Genomic DNA, 24037 nt, shown 5'->3' on the forward strand with positions numbered 1-24037 from the left:
GAGTGGGCAAAAATCTGGCAGATGGAGTATAATGTGGGAAAATGTGAAATTCTTCACTTGGCAGGAAGAATTAAAAAGCAGAGTATTACTTAAACAGAGAACGACTGCAGAACTACGAGGTGCAGAGGGATCTAGGTGTTCTAGTGCATGAGTCAGAAAAAGTTAGTATGCAGGTACAGCAAGTCATCAAGAATGCTAATGGAATACTATCCTTTATTACGAGAGGAATTGAAAATAAAAGTAAGGATGTTATGCTTCAGTTATACAGGGCATTGGTGAGACCACATCTCAAATACTGTGTGCAGTTTTGGACTCATTATTTAAGGATGAATGTAAATGCGTTGGAGGAGGTTTACTAGATTGATATCTGGAATGAGTGGGTTGTCTTATGAGGAAAGGTTGGACAGACTGGGCTTGTTTTCACTGGAGTTTAGAAGAGGGAGGGGAGACTTGATTGAAGTTTATAAGATCCTGAATGGTCTTGACAAGGTGGATGTGGAAAGGATGTTTCCTCTTGTGGGAGTCCAGAACTAGGGGGCACTGTTTTAAAATTAGGGGTCGCCCTTTTAGGACACAGATGATGGGAAATTTTTTCTCTCAGTAGGTTGTGCGACTTTGGAATTCTCTGCCTCAGAAGGTGGTGGAGGCGGGGTCATTGAATATTTTTAAGGTGGAGGTAGATAGATTCTTGTTAGGCAAGGGAATCAAAGGTTATCGGGGGTAGATGGGAGTGTGGAATTCGAGACACAAACAGATCAGCCATGATCTTATTGAATGAAGGAGCAGGTTGGAGGGGCCGAATGGCCAACTCCTGTTCCTAATTCATATGTTCGAGAGAAATGGAGTTAACGTTTCAGGTCTGTGACCTTTGATCAGAACTGGCAAAGGTTAGAAATGTAACAGACTTTGAGCAAGTGTAAAGGGGGAGGGGGAAGAACAACAAAAGGAAGGTGTGTGATTGGGCAGAGGGCAGGAAAGATTAAATGACAAAGATGTCACAGAACAAAGGCAATGGGAGTGCTAAAAGCTGTATTAAAAGACAAAGCATTAGTCCAGAGAGAGTGTAAATGGCAGAATAATAAACAGCTCTGTCTGAAGCAAAAACATGAAAAACAAGCTTAATACAGGCAGATGGTTTAAAAAAAACAATCAAAATGGCAGTCATCATCTGAAATTGTTGAACTCAGTGTTCAGTCCAGAATCAGAAGATGAGATGCTGTTTCTCGAGCTTGTGTTGAACTTCACTGGAACACTGCAGCAGGCCCAGGACAGAAATGTGGGTGTGAGAGCAGTGGGGGGTGAATTAAAATGGCAAGTGACTGGAAGCTCGGGGTCATGCTCGCAGACTGAGCGGAGATGTTCCACAAAGCGGTCACGCAGTCTGCGTTTGGTCTCCCCAATGTAGAGGAGACCACACTGTGAGCAGCGAATACAGTATACTACATTGAAAGAAGTACAAGTAAATCACTGCTTCACCTGAAAGCAGTGTTTGGGGCCTTGGATAGTGAGGAGAGAGGAGGCAAATGGGCAGGTATTACACCTCCTGCGATTGCAGGGGAAGGGGATGAGGTGGTGGGGGTAATGGAGGAGTGGACCAGGGTGTCGCGGAGGGAACGATCCCTTCGTAATGCTGACAGGGGAAGGGAGGGGAAGATGTGTTTGGTAGTGGCATCACGCTGGAGGTGGTGGAAATGGCGGAGGATGATCCTTTATCTTTTACAATGACTATTACCCTTCCCTTTGCCTTTGTTCTGTGACATCTTTGTTATTTAATCTCTCCTGCCAGCTGCCCCATCACACACCTTCCCCTTTGTTCTTCCTACCCCTCCCCTCTTTCACATGCTCAAAGCCTGTTACATTTCTAACCTTTGCCAGTTCTAATGAAAGGTCAGCAACGTGAAACATTAACTCTGTTTCTCTATCCACAGATGCTGCCTGACCTGCTGAGATTATCAGGTCATTATCACATTGCTGTTTGTGGGATCTTGCTGTGCACAAATTGGGGCTCTAATCAGACTCCAAGCAATTAATTAAGACAGATTAATAACCAATGCAGCTGAGGAAGGACAGGAATACTCTATCATCCCAGGAAATTCTCATGGTAAAACACAGTAATGTGTTTCTTACATTACAACAGTGACTACACTTCAAAGATACTTCATTGGCTATGAATCGCTTTGCGATAACCTGAAGCTGTCTTATTGAACTACAATTATTTCTTATATTGTATATTTGGAATCCGATGGGCTGGATTAGTCAGCAGAAACACACAACCTCTCAAACCTTTCCCTCTGTCTGAAGTGTAAGTCAGGAGGCAAAGGTCCAATTGCCTTCAAAAAACCTCAAACAACAGCCTGTATTTTCTCGTAGCCCTGTTAACCTCACTGTGTTTTACCATGAGAATTTCCTGGGATGATAGAGTATTCCTGTCCTTCCTCAGCTGCATTTGTTATTAATCTGGCTTAATTAATTGCTTGGAGTCTGATTAGAGCCCCAATTTGGGAGTTCCTGTCTCGTATATTGAGGAAAGTTTGGGACTTTCTGTCTCGTGTATTGAGGAGGGTTTGGGAGTTCCTGTCTCGTGTATTGAGGAGGGTTTGGGAGTTCTTGTCTCGTATATTGAGGAGGGTTTGGGAGTTCCTGTCTCGTGTATTGAGGAAAGTTTGGGACTTTCTGTCTCGTGTATTGAGGAAGGTTTGGGAGTTCCTGTCTCGTGTATTGAGGAAAGTTTGGGACTTTCTGTCTCGTGTATTGAGGAAGGTTTGGGAGTTCCTGTCTCGTGTGTTGAGGAGGGTTTGGGAGTTCCTGTCTCATATATTGAGGAGGGTTTGGGAGTTCCTGTCTCGTGTGTTGAGGAGGGTTTGGGAGTTCATGTCTTGTGTATTGAGGAGGGTTTGGGAGTTCCTGTCTCGTGTGTTGAGGAGGGTTTGGGAGTTCATGTCTTGTGTATTGAGGAGGGTTTGGGAGTTCCTGTCTCATGTATTGAGGAGGGTTTGGGAGTTCCTGTCTCGTGTATTGAGGAGGGTTTGGGAGTTCCTGTCTCATGTATTGAGGAAGGTTTGGGAGTTTCTGTCTCGTGTATTGAGGAGGGTTTGGGAGTTCCTGTCTCATGTATTGAGGAGGGTTTGGGAGTTCCTGTCTCGTGTATTGAGGAGGGTTTGGGAGTTCCTGTCTCATATATTGAGGAGGGTTTGGGAGTTCCTGTCTCGTGTGTTGAGGAGGGTTTTGGAGTTCCTGTCTCGTGTATTCAGGAGGGTTTGGGAGTTCCTGTCTCGTGTATTGAGGAGGGTTTGGGAGTTCCTGTCTCGTGTATTGAGGAGGGTTTGGGAGTTCCTGTCTCGTGTATTGAGGAAAGTTTGGGACTTTCTGTCTCGTGTATTGAGGAGGGTTTGGGACTTTCTGTCTCGTGTATTGAGGAAGGTTTGGGAGTTCCTGTCTCGTGTATTGAGGAGGGTTTGGGAGTTCCTGTCTCGTATATTGAGGAGGGTTTGGGAGTTCCTGTCTCGTGTATTGAGGAGGGTTTGGGAGTTCCTGTCTCGTGTATTGAGGAAAGTTTGGGACTTTCTGTCTCGTGTATTGAGGAAGGTTTGGGAGTTCCTGTCTCGTGTGTTGAGGAGGGTTTGGGAGTTCCTGTCTCATATATTGAGGAGGGTTTGGGAGTTCCTGTCTCATATATTGAGGAGGGTTTGGGAGTTCCTGTCTCGTGTGTTGAGGAGGGTTTTGGAGTTCCTGTCTCGTGTATTGAGGAGGGTTTGGGAGTTCCTGTCTCATGTATTGAGGAGGGTTTGGGAGTTCCTGTCTCGTGTATTGAGGAGGGTTTGGGAGTTCCTGTCTCGTGTGTTGAGGAGGGTTTGGGAGTTCATGTCTTGTGTATTGAGGAGGGTTTGGGAGTTCCTGTCTCATGTATTGAGGAGGGTTTGGGAGTTCCTGTCTCGTGTATTGAGGAGGGTTTGGGAGTTCCTGTCTCATGTATTGAGGAAGGTTTGGGAGTTTCTGTCTCGTGTATTGAGGAGGGTTTGGGAGTTCCTGTCTCATGTATTGAGGAGGGTTTGGGAGTTCCTGTCTCGTGTATTGAGGAGGGTTTGGGAGTTCCTGTCTCATATATTGAGGAGGGTTTGGGAGTTCCTGTCTCGTGTGTTGAGGAGGGTTTTGGAGTTCCTGTCTCGTGTATTCAGGAGGGTTTGGGAGTTCCTGTCTCGTGTATTGAGGAGGGTTTGGGAGTTCCTGTCTCGTGTATTGAGGAGGGTTTGGGAGTTCCTGTCTCGTGTATTGAGGAAAGTTTGGGACTTTCTGTCTCGTGTATTGAGGAGGGTTTGGGACTTTCTGTCTCGTGTATTGAGGAAGGTTTGGGAGTTCCTGTCTCGTGTATTGAGGAGGGTTTGGGAGTTCCTGTCTCGTATATTGAGGAGGGTTTGGGAGTTCCTGTCTCGTGTATTGAGGAGGGTTTGGGAGTTCCTGTCTCGTGTATTGAGGAAAGTTTGGGACTTTCTGTCTCGTGTATTGAGGAAGGTTTGGGAGTTCCTGTCTCGTGTGTTGAGGAGGGTTTGGGAGTTCCTGTCTCATATATTGAGGAGGGTTTGGGAGTTCCTGTCTCATATATTGAGGAGGGTTTGGGAGTTCCTGTCTCGTGTGTTGAGGAGGGTTTTGGAGTTCCTGTCTCGTGTATTGAGGAGGGTTTGGGAGTTCCTGTCTCATGTATTGAGGAGGGTTTGGGAGTTCCTGTCTCGTGTATTGAGGAGGGTTTGGGAGTTCCTGTCTCATGTGTTGAGGAGGGTTTGGGAGTTCCTGTCTCGTGTATTGAGGAGGGTTTGGGAGTTCCTGTCTCGTGTATTCAGGAGGGTTTGGGAGTTCCTGTCTCGTGTATTGAGGAGGGTTTGGGAGTTCCTGTCTCGTGTATTCAGGAGGGTTTGGGAGTTCCTGTCTCGTGTATTCAGGAGGGTTTGGGAGTTCCTGTCTCGTGTATTGAGGAGGGTTTGGGAGTTCCTGTCTCGTGTATTGTGGAGGGTTTGGGAGTTCCTGTCTCGTGTATTCAGGAGGGTTTGGGAGTTTCTGTCTCGTGTATTGAGGAGGGATTTGGAGTTCCTGTCTCATGTATTGAGGAGGGTTTGGGAGTTCCTGTCTCGTGTATTCAGGAGGGTTTGGGAGTTTCTGTCTCGTGTATTGAGTAGGGTTTGGGAGTTCCTGTCTCGTGTATTGTGGAGGGTTTGGGAGTTCCTGTCTCGTGTATTCAGGAGGGTTTGGGAGTTTCGGTCTCGTGTATTGAGTCGGGTTTGGGAGTTCCTGTCTCGTGTATTGAGGAGGGTTTGGGAGTTCCTGTCTCATGTATTGTGGAGGGTTTGGGAGTTCCTGTCTCGTGTATTGAGGAGGGTTTGGGAGTTCCTGTCTCATGTATTGAGGAGGGTTTGGGAGTTCCTGTCTCGTGTATTGAGGAGGGTTTGGGAGTTCCTGTCTCGTGTATTCAGGAGGGTTTGGGAGTTCCTGTCTCGTGTATTGAGGAGGGTTTGGGAGTTCCTGTCTCGTGTATTCAGGAGGGTTTGGGAGTTCCTGTCTCGTGTATTCAGGAGGGTTTGGGAGTTCCTGTCTCGTGTATTGAGGAGGGTTTGGGAGTTCCTGTCTCGTGTATTGTGGAGGGTTTGGGAGTTCCTGTCTCGTGTATTCAGGAGGGTTTGGGAGTTTCTGTCTCGTGTATTGAGGAGGGATTTGGAGTTCCTGTCTCATGTATTGAGGAGGGTTTGGGAGTTCCTGTCTCGTGTATTCAGGAGGGTTTGGGAGTTTCTGTCTCGTGTATTGAGTAGGGTTTGGGAGTTCCTGTCTCGTGTATTGTGGAGGGTTTGGGAGTTCCTGTCTCGTGTATTCAGGAGGGTTTGGGAGTTTCGGTCTCGTGTATTGAGTCGGGTTTGGGAGTTCCTGTCTCGTGTATTGAGGAGGGTTTGGGGGTTCCTGTCTCGTGTATTGTGGAGGGTTTGGGAGTTCCTGTCTCGTGTATTCAGGAGGGTTTGGGAGTTCCTGTCTCGTGTATTCAGGAGGGTTTGGGAGTTCCTGTCTCGTGTATTGAGGAGGGTTTGGGAGTTCCTGTCTCGTGTATTGTGGAGGGTTTGGGAGTTCCTGTCTCGTGTATTCAGGAGGGTTTGGGAGTTCCTGTCTCGTGTATTCAGGAGGGTTTGGGAGTTCCTGTCTCGTGTATTCAGGAGGGTTTGGGAGTTCCTGTCTCGTGTATTCAGGAGGGTTTGGGAGTTCCTGTCTCGTGTATTCAGGAGGGTTTGGGAGTTCCTGTCTCGTGTATTCAGGAGGGTTTGGGAGTTCCTGTCTCGTGTATTGAGGAGGGTTTGGGAGTTCCTGTCTCGTGTATTGTGGAGGGTTTGGGAGTTCCTGTCTCGTGTATTCAGGAGGGTTTGGGAGTTTCTGTCTCGTGTATTGAGGAGGGATTTGGAGTTCCTGTCTCATGTATTGAGGAGGGTTTGGGAGTTCCTGTCTCGTGTATTCAGGAGGGTTTGGGAGTTTCTGTCTCGTGTATTGAGTAGGGTTTGGGAGTTCCTGTCTCGTGTATTGTGGAGGGTTTGGGAGTTCCTGTCTCGTGTATTCAGGAGGGTTTGGGAGTTTCGGTCTCGTGTATTGAGTCGGGTTTGGGAGTTCCTGTCTCGTGTATTCAGGAGGGTTTGGGAGTTTCGGTCTCGTGTATTGAGTCGGGTTTGGGGGTTCCTGTCTCGTGTATTGTGGGGTAATGGCCCTCTTTGAGAAACTGGGGCACAAATTGAACTTTTCACAGAAGTGCTTTGTTTGACGCCAATTACTTTGGTCAGTCTGAAACTTTGATGTTTCCAGGATGGGACCTGAGTGCTGTCTGAAGAGTTGAACAAGGATAGTGTTAGATATGATTAACAAGGTGGACAAATACAGAGCCAGGGACTGGGATACATCCCACCTGTACTTTGTATTGGGGGCAGCATCAACCCAAATTTGGCGATTGTTCAGAATCCACTTCATATCTCTGAATACCGAGGGTGCATTTCTGATCAGAGAATCTAACAGCACAAAAGGAGGCCATTCGGCCCATTGTGCCTGTGCTGGATCTCTGAAAAGGCGATCCAATTAGTCCCACACCCCTATCCTGTCCCCATAGCCTTGCAAATTCTTCAAGTATTGAGACGCTGGATGGGCTAAAAATTGATAAGAGGAGGTATTAGAAAAGCTGTCTGTACTTAAAGTTGATAAGTCACCAGGACCAGATCAGATGCATCCGAGGATACTGAGGGAAGTAAGGGTGGAAACTTGCGGAGGCACTGACCATAATCTTCCAATCCTCCTCAGATACAGGAGTGGTGCCAGAGGAGTGGAGAATTGTAAATGTTACATTCTCGTTCAGGAAAGGGCGTAAGGACAAGCCCAGCAACTACAGGCCAGTCAGTTTAACCTCGGTGGTGGGAAATCTTTTAAAAACAATAATCTGGGACAAAATTAACAATCACTTAAACAAATGTGGATCAATTAAGGAAAGCCAGGACGGATTTGTTGAGGGGAAAACGTGTTTAACGAACTTGCTTGAGTTTTTTGATGAGGTAACAGAGAGTTGATGTAATGTAGTTGATGTGGTGTATATGGACTTCCAAAAAGGTATTTGATAAAGTGCCACATGTTAGACTTGTCAGTAAAGTTAAAACCCATGGAATAAAAGGGACAGTAGCAGCATGGCTATGAAATTGGCCAAGTGACAGGAACAGAGACTAACGGTGAACGGCTGCATTTCGGACTGGAGGATCGTTATATAGTGGGGTTGCCCAGGGGTTGGCATTACGGCCACTGCTTTTCTCGATATATATTAATGACCTAGACTTGGGTGTACAGGGCACAATTTCAAAATTTGCAGATGACACAAAACTTGGAAGTATTGTGAACTGTGAGGATAGTAATAGGTTCAAGTGGACATAGTCAGGCTGATGGAATGGGCGGACATGTTGCAGATGAAATTTAATGCAGGTTCAGTGAGTGTTTAGGATCTGGAATGCACTGTCTGAGAGTGTGGTGGAGGCAGGTTCAGTGAGTGTTTAGGATCTGGAATGCACTGTCTGAGAGTGTGGTGGAGGCAGGTTCAGTGAGTGTTTAGGATCTGGAATGCACTGTCTGAGAGTGTGGTGGAGGCAGGTTCAGTGAGTGTTTCGGATCTGGAATGCACTGTCTGAGAGTGTGATAGAGGCAGGTTCAGTGTGTGTTTAGGATCTGGAATGCACTGTCTGAGAGTGTGGTGGAGGCAGGTTCAATGAGTGTTTCGGATCTGGAATGCACTGTCTGAGAGTGTGATAGAGGCAGGTTCAGTGTGTGTTTAGGATCTGGAATGCACTGTCTGAGAGTGTGGTGGAGGCAGGTTCAATGAGTGTTTAGGATCTGGAATGCACTGTCTGAGAGTGTGATAGAGGCAGGTTCAGTGAGTGTTTAGGACCTGGAATGCACTGTCTGAGAGTGTGGTGGAGGCAGGTTCAGTGAGTGTTTAGGATCTGGAATGCACTGTCTGAGAGTGTGGTGGAGGCAGGTTCAGTGAGTGTTTAGGATCTGGAATGCACTGTCTGAGAGTGTGGTGGAGGCAGGTTCAGTGAGTGTTTCGGATCTGGAATGCACTGTCTGAGAGTGTGATAGAGGCAGGTTCAGTGAGTGTTTAGGACCTGGAATGCACTGTCTGAGAGTGTGATAGAGGCAGGTTCAGTGAGTGTTTAGGATCTAGAATGCTCTGTCTGAGAGTGTGGTGGAGGCAGGTTCAGTGAGTGTTTAGGATCTGGAATGCACTGTCTGAGAGTGTGGTGGAGGCAGGTTCAGTCAGTGATTCGGATCTGGAATGCACTGTCTGAGAGTGTGGTGGAGGCAGGTTCAGTCAGTGATTCGGATCTGGAATGCACTGTCTGAGAGTGTGGTGGAGGCAGGTTCAGTGAGTGTTTAGGATCTGGAATGCACTGTCTGAGAGTGCGGTGGAGGCAGGTTCAGTGAGTGTTTAGGATCTGGAATGCACTGTCTGAGAGTGTGGTGGAGGCAGGTTCAGTGAGTGTTTAGGATCTGGAATGCACTGTCTGAGAGTGTGGTGGAGGCAGGTTCAGTGAGTGTTTAGGATCTGGAATGCACTGTCTGAGAGTGCGGTGGAGGCAGGTTCAGTGAGTGTTTAGGATCTGGAATACACTGTCTGAGAGTGCGGTGGAGGCAGGTTCAGTGAGTGTTTAGGATCTGGAATGCACTGTCTGAGAGTGTGGTGGAGGCAGGTTCAGTGAGTGTTTAGGATCTGGAATACACTGTCTGAGAGTGTGGTGGAGGCAGGTTCAGTGAGTGTTTAGGATCTGGAATGCACTGTCTGAGAGTGTGGTGGAGGCAGGTTCAGTGAGTGTTTAGGATCTGGAATGCACTGTCTGAGAGTGTGGTGGAGGCAGGTTCAGTGAGTGTTTAGGATCTGGAATGCACTGTCTGAGAGTGTGGTGGAGGCAGGTTCAGTGTGTGTTTTGGATCTGGAATACACTGTCTGAGAGTGTGGTGGAGGCAGGTTCAGTGAGTGTTTAGGATCTGGAATGCACTGTCTGAGAGTGTGGTGGAGGCAGGTTCAGTGAGTGTTTAGGATCTGGAATGCACTGTCTGAGAGTGTGGTGGAGGCAGGTTCAGTGAGTGTTTAGGATCTGGAATGCACTGTCTGAGAGTGTGGTGGAGGCAGGTTCAGTGAGTGTTTAGGATCAGGAATGCACTGTCTGAGAGTGTGGTGGAGGCAGGTTCAGTGTGTGTTTAGGATCTGGAATGCACTGTCTGAGTGTGTGGTGGAGGCAGGTTCAGTGAGTGTTTAGGATCTGGAATGCACTGTCTGAGTGTGTGGTGGAGGCAGGTTCAGTGAGTGTTTAGGATCTGGAATGCACTGTCTGAGAGTGTGGTGGAGTCAAGTTCAGTGAGTGTTTAGGATCTGGAATGCACTGTCTGAGTGTGTGGTGGAGGCAGGTTCAGTGAGTGTTTAGGATCTGGAATGCACTGTCTGAGAGTGTGGTGGAGTCAAGTTCAGTGAGTGTTTAGGATCTGGAATGCACTGTCTGAGTGTGTGGTGGAGGCAGGTTCAGTGAGTGTTTAGGATCTGGAATGCACTGTCTGAGAGTGTGGTGGAGTCAAGTTCAGTGAGTGTTTAGGATCTGGAATGCACTGTCTGAGTGTGTGGTGGAGGCAGGTTCAGTGTGTGTTTAGGATCTGGAATGCACTGTCTGAGAGTGTGGTGGAGGCAGGTTCAGTGAGTGTTTAGGATCTGGAATGCACTGTCTGAGAGTGCGGTGGAGGCAGGTTCAGTGAGTGTTTAGGATCTGGAATGCACTGTCTGAGAGTGCGGTGGAGGCAGGTTCAGTGTGTGTTTAGGATCTGGAATGCACTGTCTGAGAGTGTGGTGGAGGCAGGTTCAGTGAGTGTTTAGGATCTGGAATGCACTGTCTGAGAGTGCGGTGGAGGCAGGTTCAGTGAGTGTTTAGGATCTGGAATGCACTGTCTGAGTGTGTGGTGGAGGCAGGTTCAGTGTGTGTTTAGGATCTGGAATGCACTGTCTGAGAGTGTGGTGGAGGCAGGTTCAGTGAGTGTTTAGGATCTGGAATGCACTGTCTGAGAGTGCGGTGGAGGCAGGTTCAGTGAGTGTTTAGGATCTGGAATGCACTGTCTGAGTGTGTGGTGGAGGCAGGTTCAGTGAGTGTTTAGGATCTGGAATGCACTGTCTGAGAGTGTGGTGGAGTCAAGTTCAGTGAGTGTTTAGGATCTGGAATGCACTGTCTGAGTGTGTGGTGGAGGCAGGTTCAGTGTGTGTTTAGGATCTGGAATGCACTGTCTGAGAGTGTGGTGGAGGCAGGTTCAGTGAGTGTTTAGGATCTGGAATGCACTGTCTGAGAGTGCGGTGGAGGCAGGTTCAGTGAGTGTTTAGGATCTGGAATGCACTGTCTGAGAGTGTGGTGGAGGCAGGTCCAGTGAGTGTTTAGGATCTGGAATGCACTGTCTGAGAGTGCGGTGGAGGCAGGTTCAGTGAGTGTTTAGGATCTGGAATGCACTGTCTGAGAGTGTGGTGGAGGCAGGTTCAGTGAGTGTTTAGGATCTGGAATGCACTGTCTGAGAGTGTGGTGGAGGCAGTTTCAGTGAGTGTTTAAGATCTGGAATGCACTGTCTGAGAGTGTGGTGGAGGCAGGTTCAGTGAGTGTTTAGGATCTGGAATGCACTGTCTGAGAGTGTGGTGGAGGCAGGTTCAGTGAGTGTTTAGAATCTGGAATGCACTGTCTGAGAGTGTGGTGGAGGCAGTTTCAGTGAGTGTTTAAGATCTGGAATGCACTGTCTGAGAGTGTGGTGGAGGCAGGTTCAGTGAGTGTTTAGGATCTGGAATGCACTGTCTGAGAGTGCGGTGGAGGCAGGTTCAGTGAGTGTTTAGGATCTGGAATGCACTGTCTGAGAGTGCGGTGGAGGCAGGTTCAGTGAGTGTTTAGGATCTGGAATGCACTGTCTGAGAGTGTGGTGGAGGCAGGTTCAGTGAGTGTTTAGGATCTGGAATACAGTGTCTGAGAGGGTGGTGGAGGCAGGTTCAGTGAGTGTTTAGGATCTGGAATGCACTGTCTGAGAGTGTGGTGGAGGCAGATTCAGCGAGTGTTTAGGATCTGGAATGCACTGTCTGAGAGTGTGGTGGAGGCAGATTCAGCGAGTGTTTAGGATCTGGAATGCACTGTCTGAGAGTGTGGTGGAGGCAGGTTCAGTGAGTGTTTAGGATCTGGAATGCACTGTCTGAGAGTGTGGTGGAGGCAGGTTCAGTGAGTGTTTCGGATCTGGAATGCACTGTCTGAGAGTGTGGTGGAGGCAGGTTCAGTGAGTGTTTAGGATCTGGAATGCACTGTCTGAGAGTGCGGTGGAGGCAGATTCAATCTTGGCTTTCAAAAGAGAAATGGATAATAATCTGAAAAGAGAGAATTTGCAGGGCTAGGGGAAAAGGCGGGGGAGTGGGACTTGCTGAGAGAGTCAGCACAAACACGATAGGCCAAATGGCCTCCTTTTGTGCTGTCGCCATTCTATGATTCTATTTGTCCAATTCCCTTTTGAAAGTTACTCTTGAATCTGCTTCCACGCCCTTTCAGGCAGAGATCATCATCACTCGCTGTGTAAAACAAATTCTCTTCACTCCCCTCTGATATTGGGAGCTCTCAGGTTTCAGTCACTGAAACAGATTCTCATTCTTTACTCTGCAGTTTTCTCTACTTCCAGCCAGCTTCTGAAACCATTTTCCTTTACTGGAGTTAAACAGTTACTTGAAGCCAATCTTAACGCACAGTGGTCCCCCTCTCACCAGCACACTGCCTGGCTGGTGTGGGCCAGTTGCCAGGTTCCTGACCAGCCCAATGGCGTACGAGGTGAGAACAGTGTAAATCTCATCCACATATCTTTCCGTTCGGGTTTGCTGAATGTTTCCAGAAGCTGCAATGAGCTAGATTTTGTTGTTGGGGTTTGTGTGTGACTGCATTCAATACAGGAAGCTCCATGATGCACTGCTTCCAGCAGTTGGCCCTCCAATCGGTGAAGAGCCCCAGAAACATATCTCATTGGTTTATTTCCTCCCGAGTTCTAGATATTCAAGCTCACTGAACGGGTCAGCAGCCAATCCGATCTCTGCTCTCGGTCAGTGACACTCTCCAATTGCCCAGCGAGCAATATGTGGCTGGTGACTTGCTGTGTGTATACAACTTAGGTGTATATTGCTAGATGTGTGTGTGTATTTGCAAGTATGTGTGTGTGTATATTTACAGGTGTGTGTGTCTATTTACAGATGCGTGTGTGTGTATTTACAGATGCGTGTGTGTGTATTTATAGATGTGTATTTGTGTATATATTTACAGATGTATGTATATATTTACAGATGTCTGTGTGTCTTTTTACAGATGCGTGTGTGTGTATTTACAGATGTGTATTTGTGTATATATTTACAGATGTATGTGTCTGTATTTACAGATGTGTGTGTGTCTATTTACAGATGCGTGTGTGTGTATTTACAGATGTGTATTTGTGTATATATTTACAGATGTATGTGTCTGTATTTACAGATGTCTGTGTGTCTTTTTACAGATGCGTGTGTGTGTATTTACAGATGTGTATTTGTGTATATATTTACAGATGTATGTGTCTGTATTTACAGATGTCTGTGTGTCTTTTTACAGATGCGTGTGTGTGTATTTACAGATGTGTATTTGTGTATATATTTACAGATGTATGTGTCTGTATTTACAGATGTCTGTGTGTCTTTTTACAGATGCGTGTGTGTGTATTTACAGATGTGTATTTGTGTATATATTTACAGATGTATGTGTCTGTATTTACAGATGTATGTATCTGTATTTACAGATGCGTGTGTGTGTATTTACAGATGTGTATTTGTGTATATATTTACACATGTATGTATCTGTATTTACAGGTACATGTGTGTGTATTTACAGATGTGTATTTGTATATATATTTACAGATGTATGTGTCTGTATTTACAGATGTATGTATCTGTATTTACAGGTGCATGTGTCTGTATTTACAGATGCGTATGTGTGTATATTTACAGATGTGTATTTGTGTATATATTTACACATGTATGTATCTGTATTTACAGGTGCATGTGTGTGTATTTACAGATGTGTATTTGTGTATATATTTACAGATGTATGTGTCTGTATTTACAGATGCGTGTGTGTGTATTTGCAGATGTGTATTTGTGTATTTTTTTACACATGTATGTATTTGTATTTACAGATGCGTGTGTGTGTGTGTATTTACAGGTGTGTGTATGTGTATTTACAGATTGTGTGTATATATTTACAGATGTATGCGACTTTATTTACAGATGCATGTATGTTTACAGATGTGTGTGTATATGTGTGTATACAGATGTGTGTGTGTATTTCCAGGTGTGTGTGTATTTACAGATGTGTATTTGTGTATATATTTACAGATGTATGTGTCTGTATTAACAGATGCGTGTGTGTGTATTTAGAGAAGCGCGTGTGTGTTTACAGATTGTGTGTATATATTAGCAAATGTATGTGTATGTATTTACAGATGTATGTGTCTGTATTTACAGATGTGTGTATGTGTGTTTGCAGATGTGTGTGTGTGTATATATTTACAGATCTGCGTGTTTGTCTATTTAGAGATGCGTGTGTGCATTTACAGATGCACATGTGTGTGTATTTACAGATGCGTGTGTGTGTATTTACGGATGCGCGTGTGTGTGTATTTACAGATGTGTGTGTGTGTGTATTTACAGATGTGTGTGTGTGTGTATTTACAGATGCGTGTGTGTCTGTATTTACAGATGCGTGTGTGTGTATTTACAGATGCGTGTGTGTGTATTTACGGATGCGCGTGTGTGTGTATTTACAGATGCGTGTGTGTGTGTATTTACAGATGCGCGTGTGTCTGTATTTACAGATGCGTGTGTGTGTATTTACAGATGCGTGTGTATGTATTTACAGATGCGCGTGTGTGTGTATTTACAGATGCGCGTGTGTCTGTATTTACAGATGCGTGTGTGTGTATTTACAGATGCGCGTGTGTGTGTATTTACAGATGCGCGTGTGTCTGTATTTACAGATGCGTGTGTGTGTGTATTTACAGATGCGCGTGTGTGTGTATTTACAGATGCGTGTGTATGTATTTACAGATGCGCGTGTGTCTGTATTTACAGATGCGTGTGTGTCTGTATTTACAGGTGCGTGTGTGTGTGTATTTACAGATACGCGTGTGTGTATTTACAGATGCGTGTGTGTGTGTATTTACAGATGCGCGTGTGTCTGTATTTACAGATGCGTGTGTGTGTGTATTTACAGATGCGCGTGTGTGTGTATTTACAGATGCGTGTGTATGTATTTACAGATGCACGTGTGTCTGTATTTACAGATGCGTGTGTGTGTGTATTTACAGATGCGCGTGTGTCTGTATTTACAGATGCGTGTGTGTGTGTGTATTTACAGATACGCGTGTGTGTATTTACAGATGCGTGTGTGTGTGTATTTACAGATGCGCGTGTGTATGTATTTACAGATGCGCGTGTGTGTGTATTTACAGATGCGCGTGTGTGTGTATTTACAGATACGCGCATGTGTGTGTATTTACAGATGCATGTGTGTGTATTTACAGATACGCGTGTGTGTGTGTATTTACAGATGCGCGTGTGTGTGCATTTACAGATGCGCGTGTGTGTGTGTATTTACGGATGCGCGTGTGTGTGTATTTACAGATGCGCGTGTGTCTGTATTTACAGATGCGTGTGTGTGTATTTACAGATGCGTGTGTATGTATTTACAGATGCGTGTGTGTGTATTTACAGATGCGTGTGTGTGTGTATTTACAGATGCGCGTGTGTGTGTATTTACAGATGCGTGTGTATGTATTTACAGATGCGCGTGTGTGTGTGTATTTACAGATGCGCGTGTGTGTGTATTTACATATGCGCGTGTGTGTGTATTTACAGATGCGCGTGTGTATGTATTTACAGATGCGCGTGTGTCTGTATTTACAGATGCGCGTGTGTCTGTATTTACAGATGCGCGCGTGTGTGTATTTCCAGATGCGTGTGTGTGTATTTACAGATGCGTGTGTGTGTATTTACAGATGCACGTGTGTCTGTATTTACAGGTGCATGTGTGTGTATTTACAGATGTGTATTTGTGTATATATTTACAGATGTATGTGTCTGTATTTACAGATGCGTGTGTGTGTATTTGCAGATGTGTATTTGTGTATTTTTTTACACATGTATGTATTTGTATTTACAGATGCGTGTGTGTGTGTGTATTTACAGGTGTGTGTATGTGTATTTACAGATTGTGTGTATATATTTACAGATGTATGCGACTTTATTTACAGATGCATGTATGTTTACAGATGTGTGTGTATATGTGTGTATACAGATGTGTGTGTGTATTTCCAGGTGTGTGTGTATTTACAGATGTGTATTTGTGTATATATTTACAGATGTATGTGTCTGTATTAACAGATGCGTGTGTGTGTATTTAGAGAAGCGCGTGTGTGTTTACAGATTGTGTGTATATATTAGCAAATGTATGTGTATGTATTTACAGATGTATGTGTCTGTATTTACAGATGTGTGTATGTGTGTTTGCAGATGTGTGTGTGTGTATATATTTACAGATCTGCGTGTTTGTCTATTTAGAGATGCGTGTGTGCATTTACAGATGCACATGTGTGTGTATTTACAGATGCGTGTGTGTGTATTTACGGATGCGCGTGTGTGTGTATTTACAGATGTGTGTGTGTGTGTATTTACAGATGTGTGTGTGTGTGTATTTACAGATGCGCGTGTGTCTGTATTTACAGATGCGTGTGTGTGTATTTACAGATGCGTGTGTGTGTATTTACGGATGCGCGTGTGTGTGTATTTACAGATGCGTGTGTGTGTGTATTTACAGATGCGCGTGTGTGTGTATTTACAGATGCGTGTGTGTGTATTTACAGATGCGTGTGTATGTATTTACAGATGCGCGTGTGTGTGTATTTACAGATGCGCGTGTGTCTGTATTTACAGATGCGTGTGTGTGTATTTACAGATGCGCGTGTGTGTGTATTTACAGATGCGCGTGTGTCTGTATTTACAGATGCGTGTGTGTGTGTATTTACAGATGCGCGTGTGTGTGTATTTACAGATGCGTGTGTATGTATTTACAGATGCGCGTGTGTCTGTATTTACAGATGCGTGTGTGTCTGTATTTACAGGTGCGTGTGTGTGTGTATTTACAGATACGCGTGTGTGTATTTACAGATGCGTGTGTGTGTGTATTTACAGATGCGCGTGTGTCTGTATTTACAGATGCGTGTGTGTGTGTATTTACAGATGCGCGTGTGTGTGTATTTACAGATGCGTGTGTATGTATTTACAGATGCACGTGTGTCTGTATTTACAGATGCGTGTGTGTGTGTATTTACAGATGCGCGTGTGTCTGTATTTACAGATGCGTGTGTGTGTGTATTTACAGATACGCGTGTGTGTATTTACAGATGCGTGTGTGTGTGTATTTACAGATGCGCGTGTGTATGTATTTACAGATGCGCGTGTGTGTGTATTTACAGATGCGCGTGTGTGTGTATTTACAGATACGCGCATGTGTGTGTATTTACAGATGCATGTGTGTGTATTTACAGATACGCGTGTGTGTGCATTTACAGATGCGCGTGTGTGTGTGTATTTACGGATGCGCGTGTGTGTGTATTTACAGATGCGCGTGTGTCTGTATTTACAGATGCGTGTGTGTGTATTTACAGATGCGTGTGTATGTATTTACAGATGCGTGTGTGTGTATTTACAGATGCGTGTGTGTGTGTATTTACAGATGCGCGTGTGTGTGTATTTACAGATGCGTGTGTATGTATTTACAGATGCGCGTGTGTGTGTGTATTTACAGATGCGCGTGTGTGTGTATTTACATATGCGCGTGTGTGTGTATTTACAGATGCGCGTGTGTATGTATTTACAGATGCGCGTGTGTCTGTATTTACAGATGCGCGTGTGTCTGTATTTACAGATGCGCGCGTGTGTGTATTTCCAGATGCGTGTGTGTGTATTTACAGATGCGTGTGTGTGTATTTACAGATGCACGTGTGTCTGTATTTACAGGTGCATGTGTGTGTATTTACAGATGTGTATTTGTGTATATATTTACAGATGTATGTGTCTGTATTTACAGATGCGTGTGTGTGTATTTGCAGATGTGTATTTGTGTATTTTTTTACACATGTATGTATTTGTATTTACAGATGCGTGTGTGTGTGTGTATTTACAGGTGTGTGTATGTGTATTTACAGATTGTGTGTATATATTTACAGATGTATGCGACTTTATTTACAGATGCATGTATGTTTACAGATGTGTGTGTATATGTGTGTATACAGATGTGTGTGTGTATTTCCAGGTGTGTGTGTATTTACAGATGTGTATTTGTGTATATATTTACAGATGTATGTGTCTGTATTAACAGATGCGTGTGTGTGTATTTAGAGAAGCGCGTGTGTGTTTACAGATTGTGTGTATATATTAGCAAATGTATGTGTATGTATTTACAGATGTATGTGTCTGTATTTACAGATGTGTGTATGTGTGTTTGCAGATGTGTGTGTGTGTATATATTTACAGATCTGCGTGTTTGTCTATTTAGAGATGCGTGTGTGCATTTACAGATGCACATGTGTGTGTATTTACAGATGCGTGTGTGTGTATTTACGGATGCGCGTGTGTGTGTATTTACAGATGTGTGTGTGTGTGTATTTACAGATGTGTGTGTGTGTGTATTTACAGATGCGCGTGTGTCTGTATTTACAGATGCGTGTGTGTGTATTTACAGATGCGTGTGTGTGTATTTACGGATGCGCGTGTGTGTGTATTTACAGATGCGTGTGTGTGTGTATTTACAGATGCGCGTGTGTCTGTATTTACAGATGCGTGTGTGTGTATTTACAGATGCGTGTGTATGTATTTACAGATGCGCGTGTGTGTGTATTTACAGATGCGCGTGTGTCTGTATTTACAGATGCGTGTGTGTGTATTTACAGATGCGCGTGTGTGTGTATTTACAGATGCGCGTGTGTCTGTATTTACAGATGCGTGTGTGTGTGTATTTACAGATGCGCGTGTGTGTGTATTTACAGATGCGTGTGTATGTATTTACAGATGCGCGTGTGTCTGTATTTACAGATGCGTGTGTGTCTGTATTTACAGGTGCGTGTGTGTGTGTATTTACAGATACGCGTGTGTGTATTTACAGATGCGTGTGTGTGTGTATTTACAGATGCGCGTGTGTCTGTATTTACAGATGCGTGTGTGTGTGTATTTACAGATGCGCGTGTGTGTGTATTTACAGATGCGTGTGTATGTATTTACAGATGCACGTGTGTCTGTATTTACAGATGCGTGTGTGTGTGTATTTACAGATGCGCGTGTGTCTGTATTTACAGATGCGTGTGTGTGTGTATTTACAGATACGCGTGTGTGTATTTACAGATGCGTGTGTGTGTGTATTTACAGATGCGCGTGTGTATGTATTTACAGATGCGCGTGTGTGTGTATTTACAGATGCGCGTGTGTGTGTATTTACAGATACGCGCATGTGTGTGTATTTACAGATGCGCGTGTGTATGTATTTACAGATGCGTGTGTGTGTGTATTTACAGATACGCGTGTGTGTATTTACAGATGCGTGTGTGTGTGTATTTACAGATGCGCGTGTGTATGTATTTACAGATGCGCGTGTGTGTGTATTTACAGATGCGCGTGTGTGTGTATTTACAGATACGCGTGTGTGTGTGTATTTACAGATGCGCGTGTGTGTGCATTTACAGATGCGCGTGTGTGTGTGTATTTACGGATGCGCGTGTGTGTGTATTTACAGATGCGCGTGTGTCTGTATTTACAGATGCGTGTGTGTGTATTTACAGATGCGTGTGTATGTATTTACAGATGCGTGTGTGTGTATTTACAGATGCGTGTGTGTGTGTATTTACAGATGCGCGTGTGTGTGTGTATTTACAGATGCGCGTGTGTGTGTATTTACATATGCGCGTGTGTGTGTATTTACAGATGCGCGTGTGTCTGTATTTACAGATGCGCGCGTGTGTGTATTTCCAGATGCGTGTGTGTGTATTTACAGATGCGTGTGTGTGTATTTACAGATGCACGTGTGTCTGTATTTACAGATGCGTGTGTGTGTATTTACAGATGCGCGTGTGTGTATTTACAGATGCGCGTGTGTCTGTATTTACAGATGCGTGTGTGTGTATTTACAGATGCGTGTGTGTGTATTTACAGATGCGCGTGTGTGTGTATTTACAGATGCGCGTGTGTCTGTATTTACAGATGCGTGTGTGTGTATTTACAGATGCGTGTGTGTGTGTATTTACAGATGCGTGTGTGTGTGTATTTACAGATGCGTGTGTGTGTGTATTTACAGATGCGCGTGTGTCTGTATTTACAGATGCGCGTGTGTCTGTATTTACAGATGCGCGTGTGTGTGTATTTCCAGATGCGTGTGTGTGTATTTACAGATGCGCGTGTGTCTGTATTTACAGATGCGCGCGTGTGTGTATTTCCAGATGCGTGTGTGTGTATTTACAGATGCGTGTGTGTGTATTTACAGATGCACGTGTGTCTGTATTTACAGATGCGTGTGTGTGTATTTACAGATGCGCGTGTGTGTATTTACAGATGCGCGTGTGTCTGTATTTACAGATGCGTGTGTGTGTATTTACAGATGCGTGTGTGTGTATTTACAGATGCGCGTGTGTGTGTATTTACAGATGCGCGTGTGTCTGTATTTACAGATGCGTGTGTGTGTATTTACAGATGCGTGTGTGTGTGTATTTACAGATGCGTGTGTGTGTGTATTTACAGATGCGTGTGTGTGTGTATTTACAGATGCGCGTGTGTCTGTATTTACAGATGCGCGTGTGTCTGTATTTACAGATGCGCGTGTGTGTGTATTTCCAGATGCGTGTGTGTGTATTTACAGATGCGCGTGTGTGTATTTACAGATGCGTGTGTGTGTATTTACAGATGCGCGTGTGTGTGTATTTACAGATGCGCGTGTGTGTGTATTTACAGATGCGTGTGTGTGTATTTACAGATGCGTGTGTGTGTGTATTTACAGATGCGTGTGTGTGTGTATTTACAGATGCGCGTGTGTGTGTATTTACAGATGCACGTGTGTCTGTATTTACAGATGCGCGTGTGTCTGTATTTACAGATGCGCGTGTGTGTGTATTTCCAGATGCGTGTGTGTGTATTTACAGATGCGCGTGTGTGTGTATTTACAGATGCGCGTGTGTGTGTATTTACAGATGCGCGTGGGTCTGTATTTACAGATGCACGTGTGTCTGTATTTACAGATGCGTGTGTGTCTGTATTTACAGATGCGCGTGTGTCTGTATTTACAGATGCGCGTGTGTGTGTATTTACAGATGCGCGTGTGTGTGTATTTACAGATGCGCGTGTGTGTGTATTTACAGATGCGCGTGTGTGTGTATTTACAGATGCGCGTGTGTGTGTATTTACAGATGCGCGTGTGTCTGTATTTACAGATGCGCGTGTGTCTGTATTTACAGATGCGCGTGTGTGTGTATTTCCAGATGCGTGTGTGTGTATTTACAGATGCGCGTGTGTGTGTATTTACAGATGCGCGTGTGTGTGTATTTACAGATGCGCGTGGGTCTGTATTTACAGATGCACGTGTGTCTGTATTTACAGATGCGCGTGTGTGTGTATTTACGGATGCGCGTGTGTGTGTATTTACAGATGCGCGTGTGTGTGTATTTACAGATGCGCGTGGGTCTGTATTTACAGATGCACGTGTGTCTGTATTTACAGATGCGTGTGTGTCTGTATTTACAGATGCGCGTGTGTGTGTATTTACAGATGCGCGTGTGTGTGTATTTCCAGATGCGTGTGTGTGTATTTACAGATGCGCGTGTGTGTGTATTTACAGATGCGCGTGTGTGTGTATTTACAGATGCGCGTGGGTCTGTATTTACAGATGCACGTGTGTCTGTATTTACAGATGCGTGTGTGTCTGTATTTACAGATGCGTGTGTGTCTGTATTTACAGATGCGCGTGTGTCTGTATTTACAGATGCGCGTGTGTGTGTATTTACAGATGCGCGTGTGTGTGTATTTACAGATGCGCGTGTGTGTGTATTTACAGATGCGCGTGTGTCTGTATTTACAGATGCGTGTGTGTCTGTATTTACAGATGCGTGTGTGTCTGTATTTACAGATGCGCGTGTGTGTGTATTTCCAGATGCGTGTGTGTGTATTTACAGATGCGCGTGTGTGTATTTACAGATGCGCGTGTGTGTGTATTTACAGATGCGCGTGTGTGTGTATTTACAGATGCGCGTGGGTCTGTATTTACAGATGCGCGTGTGTGTATTTACAGATGCGCGTGTGTGTATTTACAGATGCGTGTGTGTCTGTATTTACAGATGCGTGTGTGTGTATTTACAGATGCGTGTGTGTGTATTTACAGATGCGCGTGTGTCTGTATTTACAGATGCGTGTGTGTGTATTTACAGATGCGCGTGTGTGTGTATTTACAGATGCGCGCGTGTGTGTATTTACAGATGCGCGTGGGTCTGTATTTACAGATGCGCGTGTGTGTGTATTTACAGATGCGCGTGTGTGTGTATTTACAGATGCGCGTGTGTGTGTATTTACAGATGCGTGTGTGTGTATTTACAGATGCGCGTGGGTCTGTATTTACAGATGCGCGTGTGTGTGTATTTACAGATGCGCGTGTGTGTGTATTTACAGATGCGCGTGTGTGTGTATTTACAGATGCGCGTGTGTGTGTATTTACAGATGAGCGTGGGTCTGTATTTACAGATGCGCGTGTGTGTGTATTTACAGATGCGTGTGTGTGTATTTACAGATGCGCGTGTGTGTGTATTTACAGATGCGCGTGTGTGTGTATTTACAGATGCGCGTGAGTGTGTATTTACAGATGCGTGTGTGTGTATTTACAGATGCGCGTGGGTCTGTATTTACAGATGCGTGTGTGTGTATTTACAGATGCGTGTGTGTGTATTTACAGATGCGCGTGTGTGTGTATTTACAGATGCGCGTGGGTCTGTATTTACAGATGCGTGTGTGTGTATTTACAGATGCGCGTGTGTGTGTATTTACAGATGCGTGTGTGTGTGTATTTACAGATGCGCGTGTGTGTATTTACAGATGCGCGTGGGTCTGTATTTACAGATGCGTGTGTGTGTATTTACAGATGCGTGTGTGTGTATTTACAGATGCGCGTGTGTGTGTATTTACAGATGCGCGTGGGTCTGTATTTACAGATGCGTGTGTGTGTATTTACAGATGCGCGTGTGTGTGTATTTACAGATGCATGTGTGTGTGTATTTACAGATGCGCGTGTGTGTATTTACAGATGCGCGTGTGTGTGTATTTACAGATGCACGTGTGTGTGTATTTACAGATGCGTGTGTGTGCATTTACAGATGCGCATGTGTGTGTATTTACAGATGCGCGTGTGTGTATTTACAGATGCGCGTGTGTGTGTATTTACAGATGCGTGTGTGTGTATTTACAGATGCGTGTGTGTGTATTTACAGATGCGTGTGTGTGTATTTACAGATGCGTGTGTATGTATTTACAGATGCGTGTGTGTGTATTTACAGATGCGCGTGTGTGTGTATTTACAGATGCGTGTGTGTGTATTTACAGATCTGCGTGTGTGTGTATTTACAGATGCGCTTGTGTGTATTTACAGATGCGCGTGTGTCTGTATTTACAGATGCGCGTGTGTGTGTATTTACAGATGCGTGTGTGTGTATTTACAGATGCGTGTGTGTGTGTATTTACAGATGCGCGTGTGTGTATTTACAGATGCGCGTGTGTGTGTATTTACAGATGCACGTGTGTGTGTATTTACAGATGCGTGTGTGTGCATTTACAGATGCGCATGTGTGTGTATTTACAGATGCGCGTGTGTGTATTTACAGATGCGCGTGTGTGTGTATTTACAGATGCGTGTGTGTGTATTTACAGATGCGTGTGTATGTATTTACAGATGCGTGTGTGTGTATTTACAGATGCGCGTGTGTGTGTATTTACAGATGCGTGTGTGTGTATTTACAGATCTGCGTGTGTGTGTATTTACAGATGCGCTTGTGTGTATTTACAGATGCGCGTGTGTGTATTTACAGATGCGCGTGTGTGTGTATTTCCAGATGCGTGTGTGTGTATTTACAGATCTGCGTGTGTGTGTATTTCCAGATGCGTGTGTGTGTATTTACAGATGCGCGTGTGTGTGTATTTCCAGATGCGTGTGTGTGTATTTACAGATGCGCGTGTGTGTGTATTTCCAGATGCGTGTGTGTGTATTTACAGATGCGCGTGTGTGTGTATTTCCAGATGCGTGTGTGTGTATTTACAGATGCGCGTGTGTATGTATTTACAGATGTGCGTGTGTGTATTTATAGATGCGTGTGTGTGTATTTACAGATGCGCATGTGTGTGTATTTACAG

At 44.8% G+C, this 24037-nt stretch overlaps 1 protein-coding gene across 1 annotated transcript in view; it reads left to right on the forward strand.

Moving 5' to 3' along the window:
- The window catches only part of slc9a6a (solute carrier family 9 member A6a), a 231360-nt gene that overhangs the window by 202431 nt on the left and 4892 nt on the right, over positions 1–24037 (forward strand). Inside the window, exon 15 of the mRNA XM_068047069.1 lies at positions 12263–12368. Within this exon, the coding sequence (XP_067903170.1) occupies positions 12263–12368 (106 nt within the window). The remainder of the gene's footprint in view (positions 1–12262; positions 12369–24037) is intronic.

This window comes from Heterodontus francisci, chromosome 15, assembly GCF_036365525.1.
Source record: "Heterodontus francisci isolate sHetFra1 chromosome 15, sHetFra1.hap1, whole genome shotgun sequence".
Taxonomy (NCBI): domain Eukaryota; kingdom Metazoa; phylum Chordata; class Chondrichthyes; order Heterodontiformes; family Heterodontidae; genus Heterodontus; species Heterodontus francisci.